Genomic DNA, 13036 nt, shown 5'->3' with positions numbered 1-13036 from the left:
AAACTCCTCTATGGATTTTGTATCTTACTAAAATTACAAAGAGATAACATCAATTTGAATTACTATAAGTTCTACATACGTTCTTTTGACATCTTGTTCAATCATTGATCGCAGTTCTTTATCTTGAAAAAATTTGTTCCACAGACTCTGAAATAAGGAAAACAACCTATTTAAGATAATTTTACACCTTTACTTGTCTTTTATGATCTCAATTTAATAATTTAAGTGATCAAATTTATCCTTCTCTGAGTTATCATTTCACATTGTGGAGAGGAAACCTGAAGTAGAATAAGTTTTATTAAAAACTACTAGTCTAATATCAGAAACACATCCTTATACTAATATCAATTTTTCCGTAATAGTATTGTACATATTCTAAATTTTTATATTACCTTTATAAAGTAAATGATAGTTCTGCTGCTCTACACCCACTACTTCCCTTACAACAACAAAAAGCTCTGCTTAGATTAGAGCAGGGCCAGAGGTCAACTGGTTTCAACTTGAACCTGACCTGAACTCCCAATGCACTAAGACATGTAATGTTTTTTTGCAAAGCTTGGCTTTATGATCAAGCAGATTTTTAGACACTTTGTAAAATGTGAATTTCAGTTTTAAAATTCACTTAATATTCTGTGCTGCTATACTATAAACTGTATCATAACAACTATATGTATCAGTAAAAAAAGAAATGCTGGTATTATATATTAGTTGGAAAGTAATTTCTGTTAGCAGGGAAATAGGAATTAGAGCAGCAATTGAAGAAGTTATACAATACTCTCAAGTAGTAATTATTCTTAGTCTTCTCTGAAGTATCAGTGGGGAGGGGCAAATCTTTTTCATTATCTTTAAAAACTTCTTAATAGACTCACTCCAAAAAGTCACTTTTCTTCTTGCAAGTTAGTCCCACCAAGTAAACCCCCATCTATTTTATCATAAAGGGAGGCTTTCCTAGAGTCCCTACTGCCCACTACAACTTGACATTACAGTTCTAGCCTCCTGTTTATGCTCTTCTCTTTTACCCTGAGTTCTTATGGTCCCATGGGACGTCTCCAGAATGCCATTCCACAGAAACAGATCATAAACCTCCTACAACACAGGATGAATATAGCATAGAATAATTTCCATCAGGTTTTAGGTTGCATAATATATGGAGTAAAAAAAAAATTTAATTGGCATGAAATAACATTGTTTTCATGGTGACTGATAACCTGTCTCATAAGCATATTCTTATGGGCAAAAGAAGCTGAGATATGAATAAAGATGAACTTTACCCCTTCATCCTGTGAAAGGGGATTATTGATCATCAAATCTTGCTGGCCAACAACCTTCCTTGGGTTTGTGATGTGCTGGCAAGGAAAGAAAGAAAACACACATGCAAAGATCAGAGGTTACTAGACTTTAAAGCATACATAAGAAAACAATTACATTAATTAAAGTACAACTTACTATTTCTTTAATGTTGCTATACCATGCTCTTAATTCTTTAATTCTACTTATCCACTGACTTTTATCTTGAGGAAGAACACAAAGAAATAGCTGTCAAGGAAAAAAAAGGAAACTTTTGTAAAAATCCTAACAAGCAACATGTAAAACTATGCCAAATAGAATCACCTGAAGCAGATATTCATACTGAATACTGCTACAGACATTCATATTCTTATCATTCCGGTTCCCTATAAATTATATTTGGGAATGTTTATGTGTATTTGGACAATTCAAAAAGTGAACAAAGGCCACAAGAACAAGATCCCAAAAACTATACCACAAAACTGAATCAAGGTCCCCTCCAGATTTATATTAAAAATGAGCAAGAATGTATTGAGGTTCAAGTATAATTCCCATTTTACAGTCTCATATTAATGGGGTATTAATATGAGACAGACACAAAGTCCAATGATTAATTTCAAGGTTTAAGATTTGTCCTAAAACAGGCAGGTAGAGGACAGAGAAGAACAACCTGAGGGCATGGCTTGAGAAGTGAAGTCATTCCTTCTACGGCAGAAACGTTAATTTACAACTGGCAGCTAGCTTATGAAAACAACAAGCATTCTTAAAAAGACAAATTTGATTTAATTTAGTTTAGTACCATATTAAAGTAAATCTGGACTTGAGTTTATTTTTAGAAAACGAAGGCTACTAAAAGTTAAACAACGAGGACTAGGGGGTGGGACACAAATATTTGTATACAAATATTCTAGCAGCAGGTCTTCTGCCTTTACTGCCTGCATATAACAAAAGAAAAATGTATTTTAATTATTAAATCTAAATTATTAAATCTAAGACTATCTAATACATCATGTGTTCCTTACTGTCTTTACTTGCACAGACTCTGTATGCTCAATTTATGCAGATATAACCTAAAAAACTTTCAATAGAAGTCATTCCAGAAATAAGTCTAAACCTTAATTCATTTTGAGATAACAAAAAGGGACAATATTTCCAGGCAATTAAAAAAGATAACTGTAAATTATTACTAGTTTTGATAATCAATGGCCCTTTCTCTTAGGAAACTGATTTAATTTTCTTCCACTTCTCTTTCCTGCTGCCCTTCACTTTATGTTTCCAGTTTAAAAAAAAAAAATATATATATATATGTATATACATATATGTACATGTATATATATATATATGTACATATGAAAAATCTTTTCCATCTGCTGTTTCTGAAGCAAAAAGCGGGGGTGACTAAATGGCTGCACTTGATACAGTGGGAAGCTGGAAGAAAATCCCCCTCTGCTCCTGCCCAGCTTCAAGGATTTTTGCAGAAGCCTCTGGGGGATGTAAAGGTGTTGCTTCGAATTCTGCTCCATCAAATGAGATGAAAGAACAGCTATTTCAAATGACTCCTTTAACATCACCAGTTACTCGGGACTAAGGTGGTTCAACCTTATTAGTAAATGTCCTATGAAATATAAACTTGGATGGCCAAAAAATCGAGAGTGAAGTCTCCTGGAAAATTCAGTGATCCCCTGCATGGGTAATCTCTCAGGGCATCAGGTAATGTGTTGATATACTGCAACCACAAACTGTAAATAAATATTTTCTTCTTACCTTCCAGCAAATGCTGCGGAACCTGCTGCTTCTCAGCTGCCCATTAATCCCCTTCTGCCTTATTGTTGCCAAGTAATTGTTGTTTACAAATAGTTCTTCCCATTCTTTCCTATATGCAAGAAACCAAAGCATAGGGATCCTTTTGTTAAAATTCTCTGCTTGGAGAGGAATGCTACAGGAAATTAATTTTAAATAAGTCTAAGAAATGCAACTTTTAAAACATATATATTTAGTTGTGTACTGTTTCTGAACGCATGGCTGTCTTTTTGGACACAGTTCTTCTTAGATTTAATGAATATGTAGATCGCTATAATTATGCCAGCTACTGAAATTCATAATGTCTATGGAGGCTATTCCATTTCCTCTAAAATGCTGGTAGTGCAGTTCAGAGCAACAAGAAAAAAATGAATATTAATATAAATATATGACTGCTTTACCCATTGACAAAGACATACCTGCTCCAAAAATACACAACAAAAAGGGTACTGTTAATTACAATGGCTTCTCACATGAAATATCTGTTTAAATGAATCCGTTTCTCCTTAGTGTTAGGCTGGGGAGTTAAATATAATAGAAGACTACTTTCTTTAACTTCCAGTGCAATTTACTATTGAAATCTCTGCAACTTCTTTCTACATGATCAGTTTTAAAATTTTAACAGGTGCAGGCAAATTTGAAAAAAAACATCAAAAAATTAAAAAGCCTCACTGTAAAAACTGTTAAAGGCAAGCTTGAGTACCTTGCAGTACCTATGGCTGAGTAGATAAACAACTGAAATATGCCTCCCAGGCACACAGACACCAGGGGCCTAACACCTGTGCCTCATTAATATACAAGTAAATCTGCTCTACTGGGAAACAATTGGAAATTAATTGTCCCAAACCATTCACTGAGTTTGAATAAAGGAAGTAGACCTATATTCCCTGCATCTTGTACCAAACCAAACATCAAGAATCATTTGTCAACAGTTGAGGCTACTGAACACAGCTTTGTGAAATTTCTGATTTCCTAAAGCCGCAATAAACTTATCATCAAGGCTGAAACCCTGGCAATCTCTTCAGAGAGACTTCCTCAAAAGAAAGCCTTTAAAACCCTCAACTGTCCTCCATGTAGATACACAGCAGCAGTTCTCACTGGTCGGACCTGACTCAATTTGAGAAAGGACGGCCTCGCACATCATGTCATCTTAAAGTCAGTAATACAACCAACTACTAAAACACCCGACTGTGGAGTATCATCTCCACAGAGTTTTCAGAAGAGTGACCCCGGCAATGGCACATTCCTGACTGCCACAAGCAGGAGAATGTCCAGCTCGGCCCTAGAGCACCCATCCCGAAGCCTTCTGCCAGGAGGGGCTGGTGGCTAGGTATGCGGTATGAGACAAGCACTCCAGCACCTTAGTGAGGAAGTCCACTCCTAACACCACTCCATGAAAATTTCTTACTCCTAACACTCCATTCATAAGAGAAAATAATACTTCATTTTTATTTTAATTTGCATTTATGTCATTAGTGAAAGCGAAAATTTTTCCTTCTTTTGAGTCATTTTATTACTTCTTTTTTAAAAACATCCCTTCTTGTCCTTTGCCTATTTTAAGCACCACAGGATAGTGGTTAAGAGAATGGACAGCAGAACCACACTCCTGGGATAAAAAGACAGTCATGCCTTCACAGAAACAGTACACAATTTACTAGCTACTTACTAGCTGTGCAAGCTTGGGCAAGTTACTTAACGTCCCTGTGCCTCTGTTTCCTCATCCGTAAAATGAAATAACAGCATTTACCTCAAAGAATTATTGTGAGGATTAAAATACATGACAAGTCCTCAGAAGCATGTCTAGTATATCAGAATATTTTTTAAAATTAGTATTATTGTTAATACTAATTATAATATTACTTTTATTTTACTGTGCCTTATTACTGGTTCAAAGGAGGAGTTTTTCATACATTAAAAACATCACACCTTTGTCTGCCACACACATATACTTTTTAACCCAATACCTTGGTTTTCAACACAGTGAAGCTTTTTAATGTGTATATTAATTTAACTTGAACATTATTTTCTCCTGATGCTTTTTCCACTGTTGTCATGTTTAAGTAATCCCTAGACCCTCCAAGCTCAAAGAAATATTTTTTTTAAATCATATTAGTCCATTTGTATTACCAATAATATTTTAAATACATTATCCATTTCCCAACAATCTCACATATATTATTCACATCTCATATTCAGGTTTTGTTTTTACCCAGTTTTAGCAGTACTCAAAGATAAGATAAGCAATGAGTACATCTCAGAGAATGTTAAGTATGTCTAAATAGCTTGTGGTCTGCAAGCAAAAACTGCAGATTTTAAATGGATTCTGAACCCAAAAGGAATCAAAATTTGTGCAAGACCATGCAGTTCCATGGCCTGAAATCACCGATACATTCCAGATAAGAGAGGGAAGTGTGAGGCAAGGACTCCCCCAGCCTCTTCCAAAATCAGCTCCTATTCACAGGGACCGGGACAGTGTGAAGGTAGACACAGCTGGTGGATAGATTCATTGCCATCTTGTCAAGTTACGCAGCCTTTTAAGGTCAAGTTACATACTACTTATGTAATGAAGGATAATTATTTGTTAGCTTAAATAAGACCCTGGGCCTTGATTACAGTGTCGGCAGAGAGAACAGGAGACTGGGACATGTGAAATGGAAACATTATCTTTGGAATTCACAATCATCTCAATTTATTCAGGGTACTCAGAGTTCCAATTAAGGCTGAACGCCTCAAACTGATGAAGAGCCCTAACAACAGAGGAACACGAAGGCCGCAAGATAACTCATTGTCTTGCTCTTCTATGGCACCGTGTTTCATTAATGAACAGTGATACGGAGTAAACACAAGTGACAGTGCCTACTATGTGCTCAGCTCTCAGAGAGATTAGAGAAAGCATGAAGCTAAAGAGGTTGAGGGATCTGTAAACTAGTAATAATCGGGTGAAGGACAAGCACTCTGGCAGTACAGAGAAGTGAGAACTAGTTTTATACCTACAAATGAAAACTGAGTGTAGAAAATAATAGTAGCCCCATGGGCACTCAAATGCTACTCCAAGAGCTGAGCTGTCAGATCTTTAACAGTATACAGAGGACAAAATATTGAACACGTTAGCCCTTTGAGAGGAGCTGAACCATAATTAAAGTTTTTTACAATCATAATTAAAGTTTTTTACAATCATTTGTAAATGGGGACCTACTCCTGAACTTAGATCAGGACATGGGCAAAGAATGCTAAGTTATTGATGAGTCAGTTGTGGAATTTTTCAGCTTTACAAAAGTAAAGGAACAGTAGTTTCTAAACTTTGTCTTATATTTTTTAAAAAAGCAAATAATATGTCTGTAACAGTCAAAATCTGGCAATGATGCTACTGAAATGCTAAAAAAAAAAATCTATATATATTTAAAAATACGATATTTTAGTGGCAGGAGCCTGGGTGGCTCAGTTCCTTAAGCATCTGCCTTCAGCTCAGGTCATGATCCCAGGGTCCTGGGACTGAGTCCCACATAGGGCTCCTTCCTCAGTGGGGAGCCTGCTTCTCCCTCTCCTCCCTGCTCCTGCTCTCTCTGTCTCTGTCTCTCTCAACTAAATAAATAAAATCTTAAAAAAAAATACAATACTTGAAGTAAATCACTTTTAACCTTTACAATAACTCTCCTATGGTGTGTATTTTTAACCCTTCTTTAACAATGAGGAAACTAAGACTCAGAAAAATTTAATAAGAGGGGGAAAAAAAGAGAATTAAGAGAAGCATCTTTGTGGAAGCAACACTAAAAGGGAAATGCGATACTGCAGCCATCAAGGGACAAAAATGGCCTCTGGAAACAAGGCAAGACAAGAATATGACCTTATATTTTCTCCCTTAGATTCCTAGTTTTTGAACATTAAGTCCAAGGGTACAGAGATAAGTTTACACCAGTTGGACTGAGGAAGTAAGTCAACAGCTGCTGTGAGTGGTTAAAAACCTGGGGTATTCAGGTAGGTTCCTCAAATGGAACAGATTAGAGAGATGCCTGGGCCTTAAGGACTTTCTTGACAAAGCACTAGTGCCATCTAGTGACAACCACTATGCCTTGCAGGCACTGGGTCCCTAAAACCAGCATCCAGGCACAGAAAGGCAAAAACTGGTTTTCTTCTCAGGCCTTAGTGGCTGCCCTAGAAGTATTGTGTGAAAAAGGATTCTGAAGCTACCATGTGCTCCTTAGAAAAGAATATTGTGACTGATTGAAAGTTTTGGCCATGAGGATTGCAGTCATTTCTCAATAAATGAAATCAACTTTTACAGTAGCAATTGAGGTCTCCCCTCCAAGAATATCTGTTTAGGTAGCTAATCCACTTGGCAATGTTTTTGTCTTTTGTTTTTTGTTTTTTTTGACATGGAAATCAACCAGAATACGCAGTGAATAAATACAGCTGATGATCATAAGGAGATGTCTATTTCTAATTACATATTTTAATGTAGTATTTCCTAAGATACACACATAAAATTAGTATAAAACTAGTTAGCACCTTCTAAATGTAATTGTTTAAATACTTTTGTAACCTAAATAATGCATAAATTACTTGATTATGTGGCAGTTCTGTACTAGAAAATTTCTGAATTGTCCTAAATGATGACAAATTGGAGAAAATAAGTCTATACTGTATATTTTATAGGATGGTTTCTACTCCATTTTTGGGCACTACCTGAGCAGGCAGCAATGTCTTTATGGGGCTAAGAAGAAACCCAAACAATTACAATTATTGAAAACAATTCAGAGACTACACACAGTCTAGTATTCAGGATCTTCAATACTCGGTTAAGAGGAGCTACTCTGGTTTTCACTGAAGAAGAATGCAGGGAATGGAGAATGGATTATCACCGGGGATGTTCAACAGGTCCAACAGAGAAAGAAGATCAAAGAGGGAAGTATGGTGAGGGGGTGGTATGGTGAAGCTCTGCAGAGATGATCCTGTAGTTTACAAGCTCAGCTAGCTCTTGATCATCTCATTTTTTGAGATTTGACTAGACATAGTAGCACTAAAGGCCAGGGCAAAATAAAGGTGATCTTTATGCAAAATAAGATCACAGTTAGATGCGTAGAATATTTGAAGGTAAGAAAGCACAAAGAAAGGAAACTGAATCTGATGTAAAAAGGTTTATACAATTTTATGATCCTGAAGTACACGCCAATATTTGAAAAAAAAAAAAAAATTGCCGTATTAGTGACCATAACTGCTTTACCAAATACAGAGATAAAAGGACATAATAAAATTTAAATTTGTACAGAAATACATTAGTGAAAGATTTCTACTAATGAAAGTACTGTACCATAAATCCACTGTTCAAGTGAAAGAGTATACACTTTTATACCATCTTAAAGGAATGATTTCAAAAATACAAATACAACAAGGAATATCTAACTTAAAAATCAATGGAAATATGAGAAGTGTAAATTAGGTATGTCAGCATCAGACTGTAAAGTGTGGCACCAGATATGGGTAAGCTACAACACTAGGACTGCAGGTGCCAAGATCAACCAGATAAACACTGATGTTATCTATAATTACCTCATTTTTAGCTTAAATCACAGGTAATGAGGGAACTCAGAGACTCTAAAAGGCAATTAGAAACTGTACTGGCTTTTTTGCTTCCTGTACCAGGAATTTTTAAAAACTTACTTTTATTTAAAGCTTTTTTTTTCCCCTCCATAATGAAACATCAGGGCATATTACTTATACAGATATAAATAAATATAAAGACAGAATGCGCAATTACTTACAAGCTTAAAATGGATTTCTTTCTATGTCTAGGTGAAATATATTCTCATCTGATGAGGCTCCATTGAAACAAAGGCAACAAATAGTTCACTATGTGGAGGTTTGTCAAAATTAATTTACGATAATGTTTTAATTTGGGTTTGGATTTAACTCTGAATTGAGAAATTTTGAACTTCCACCTCAATGTTCGCAAGGACACAAAGCACCGAGTTAGCAACAGTTTTGGACGTCAGGTATAATACTCTTTTTAAAAAAAACATGTATCATTCTCTTCAAAATACAATGTTTAAGAGCTTCTCAATTCAAGGTCATATTAACTAGGTAAAGTCAACAAATATACCTTTAGAAAAGGAATCCAAAAAAGCTGTATCACAAGGTTATAAAAAATTAAGTATATAATAAACATCATTATACTACTAATCAAAGGTTCAGCATTTAGAAATGAGGTGAGGAAAGGATACTACGAAGGATCTGAAGTCATCTGAAATGAATATATTTGATATTCCATAGTTAACTGATGTTTCTAATAGAATTAATTCTTTGAGACACCTTCCTGCAGACTTCCCCCACCTTCTTCACATCCCTACTACATTACATTTACCTTACTATTTGTGAAACTAGCATGGATTTGAGATCTAACTTCCAATGTGATAAGAATTTGCCACAGTCTACAATGTAAAAAATATTAAAAAGTAAATGCTTACAGAATTAAAGACAAATTATTCTGCAGTAATTTAGAAACAGACATTTATTTAGCATAATCTGATGTCCTATTTAAAGTAAATCCAATCTCACAAACCATGTTTTTCAAGATTAGGTTGACTTACAGGGTATTATATATACACATAGAAATACATGTATGCTTCAAACAATACTTTCTCTTAAAAAGATCTGAATGAATTATAACTGAATCCATCATTCATTTGACAATCTGTAGATCAGTACTACCTAACAGAACTTTCTCAGATAACAGAAATGTTCTATATCTAACTGTTTAATATGGTAATCATTAACCACGTGTGGCTACTAAGCAGATGAAATATGGCTAGTGTAACTGAAGAACTACATATTTTAACTGATTTAAACCTAAATTTAAATAGACTCATGTCACTAATGGTTCCTATACTGAACACCAAAACTCAAAGTGTTTTAAGGATAATAAACCATTCATAGATACATTTAATTTTTCAAGTAACAACTATAAAAAAGTTCAAGAGATAAAATATACACACTATATATATCCCATATAGTGTTACTGGAGAAAGAAGCAGATACATTTTAAAACTTAATACAACTAGTTAACAAAAGTCAAGATGGTTCCATAAGAGATCTAACAGTATATAATTAATCCTAAATGAATGGTGCTAGTAAGATCATATATAGATATAATAGATATTGTTTATCTCTATCTATAGTTGCCTTTCCCTGTCTAGGTTTCCCTGTCTCTACCACCATCCCTTACCCCCTGCTTCCTCTCATCCCTCTCTTCTTATATACACACAAAAGTTAGGGAAGCAAATCTTTAAGTGATGAAGTGATGCATCTGTAAGTTACTAAAAATAATCAATGCTGGCAAGAATGAGATCCAAGATCTGAATCATGAACCTAATATGACCATACTCTGTATTAGACTGGCTCAAAGATCCAGAATATGAAAATTTCAAATGAAGATAAGTGGGTCATGTGATAAACTTTAAGTCAATATGGACATTATGTACTTTATAATCTGTTTGGATCAGTGTACCTAAGAAAATAATTTCACATGGGCATCTGAAAGTAAGGAAATATCCTCACCCAAAGGTGACCAGAAAGTCTCACGCTACTTATAATTTAAAAGAAAAAAACTCACACTATAAAAAAATCTCATGCTTGAACACCTCATATACCCAGCATAATGAAAGACCAATGTATGCCACATAAGTGATTTTTTTTTTACGACACAAAAATGTTGAGAGTATCAAAATATTACTAAGCCTTAAAGAAATTTGTGTCCAGATGTGGTATACATCTGGAAAATGGATGGCTATTTCTTACATTAAATAACTCGACACTGCTTTGCTTTTGGAGTTTTCCATTCTGTTTTTAGGGGCATTTTTCTCATGACTATCATTATCAGGCTATTGGCTACCAATCTGCGTAATGATTATACATTAGCTCTTTAAAATCCTAAATCTACAATCCTCTGTCACTTGTTCAGTGTGTCTTTTTTAAAATAAAGACAACAAATTAGACTTTAAACTGTCACATATTTTAGCCTAATTCAACATCATAAATTATCAGAATCTTTTCTAGTTTAAGAAAAATGTGAAAGACTGTGGGAATAAGGACTAGAATGGCTCTCCTGTGCCTAAACATATTTTAATAAGCAAATATTTTGCCTGTTCTAATATTTTCCTCCTGTTTCTAAGTTTCTAGTTATATTCTAGCTGGTTGAAGCTATTAGAAATTTGACTTGTAAATAACTGGGATGTTACTGTATATCCAAATGTCAGCAGCCAATCCCATTCCCCTCAAGGCTTCAGTCCTTGAGTTCGGCCAAGAAAGAATTCAAAGCCAAACCTTTAAGCAAGACTTTACTAGCAGTTAAAGAGAAAGCATTCTCTCAGGGTGGGAGAGGGGGCAGACACAAGGTGGCAACTACATCAGGGGTCAGAGTCTTCTTTTGTCTTTCCTTTTTATGTTTGCATAGGTTATGGGTCATAGCTAGGGTGGTCTCTGACTGAGGCTGCTTCCAATCATCTAAGGGACTCCTCCTCCCAGTGGGGGGTGGGGGGTGTGCACGGTTTGGCCCTATATGGTCCTTGTTGGAACTGTCATGGCCGCCTTCTCCCCACAGGGAGGGAATCAAAACCACAATGTACGTGTATCATAATGATGCTATACGTTACTGTTGGCCAGAGTCATAGGGGAGAACACATGTGTATCCCCTCTGTGGTCTTTCCTTAACTGCCTACTGTATCTCAAACAAAAAAAAGGAAAAACCCCTTTTCTGAATATTGGATATAGGGGGTAGGGGATAAAGCGTTGGTAGAAGACACTAAAATGAAGGAATCAGGGTGTGGAGACCTAATTTGAGTCTGCACTGTGTTTCCTATGTAGGCTAGAACACCAGTGGGAGTAGTATTTTTATTACTGATTTTTTTAAGAAGAGTTGTTCTGCATCACAGTGGAAGATGAACCATTTTCTCATGACCTCCTTGTCCAAATTAAAATATGTTTCATAAAACTCCTGTCTCAGGCAGAAGTATTTTCCACTGATGAAATTTTATGTTATCTGAAAGTTCATCTACTTCAAGAGAACTAAAATCTGGTCCTGACTTTATAAAAGGCCTTTTGTTATTTTTTTATTCTGTTATCCATATGCTCAATAATTCAGATATTCCCAAATGGATGCCACAAAAATTTTAATTATATGACCACAGATATCCTTATATGAACCAAAGAAATGTTTCCATAAAACTTGTTACATGAAATGCTGCTAGAAAATTGAAAACTAGCACAAGAAAATTCTCATTTTTCTACAGACCTTTTTAAAATATTATAATTAGGAATGACACCTAGAAATATAGAGACAGGAAAATGGGGATCCTTCTCTAGGGCCCATCAACAGTCCAGGTGACAGTGGGAAAAACAGGGACAGGAACAGTGTTAAAAAACACCAGTCAGACCACTCTGGCTTTATTTATCCTACTCCCTCGACCCTCTTCTAGATCTCTCAAGTAGAAAAAAAAAAACCAGTCCCTGTTCAACCTACATAATCAGAATATTAAAAGAGAGAAGCAGACTCTGGGTTTGGCCAGGTGGTCAGGGGCAACGAAACAAAAGTAGTTACTTAAGAGGTTATAAACTCATTACTGTGCACTGAACAAAATCTACATGACAAGAGTTCTGTGCCTGGTTCAATGACAGTAGAGCTCTGCTGCTCAAGGCAACTTTAAGACCTAGAAGCACATTAAAAAACTGGAATGAGAGTTAAGAGATAGTGTTCAACTATCCCGTTTTGCTTCAAATGGGTTCAGAGACTTGGGCTTGTCATCTGAAATACTTTTCTAATCTGAACAAATAGCTTGAAATTCAATCTTTGAAAATCCTTGAAATATGTCAACCAGCTAAACTACTATAACTATCTCAGAACATTGCATCTATAATCATGAAATGAAAACTATGTCCATATGTTCAGATGATACTAGGA

General features: G+C 35.3%; 1 protein-coding gene across 2 annotated transcripts in view; it reads right to left on the bottom strand.

The window, feature by feature from the left end:
- LOC111154984 (TBC1 domain family member 5) overlaps positions 1–13036 on the bottom strand; it is a 544655-nt gene that overhangs the window by 235436 nt on the left and 296183 nt on the right. For both annotated transcript variants that reach the window (XM_022514953.1, XM_022514954.1), the window contains exons 5-8: positions 3052–3160; positions 1447–1536; positions 1272–1346; positions 80–147 (exon numbers count right to left, since the gene is read on the bottom strand). In XM_022514953.1, the coding sequence (XP_022370661.1) occupies positions 80–147; positions 1272–1346; positions 1447–1536; positions 3052–3160 (342 nt within the window). The remainder of the gene's footprint in view (positions 1–79; positions 148–1271; positions 1347–1446; positions 1537–3051; positions 3161–13036) is intronic.

Source organism: Enhydra lutris, unplaced genomic scaffold (assembly GCF_002288905.1).
Source record: "Enhydra lutris kenyoni isolate GAN:26980312 unplaced genomic scaffold, ASM228890v2 scaffoldscaffold39, whole genome shotgun sequence".
Taxonomy (NCBI): Eukaryota; Metazoa; Chordata; class Mammalia; order Carnivora; family Mustelidae; genus Enhydra; species Enhydra lutris.
Note: the sequence above shows the minus strand (reverse complement) of the source record. Positions and strands in the feature narration are given on the sequence as shown.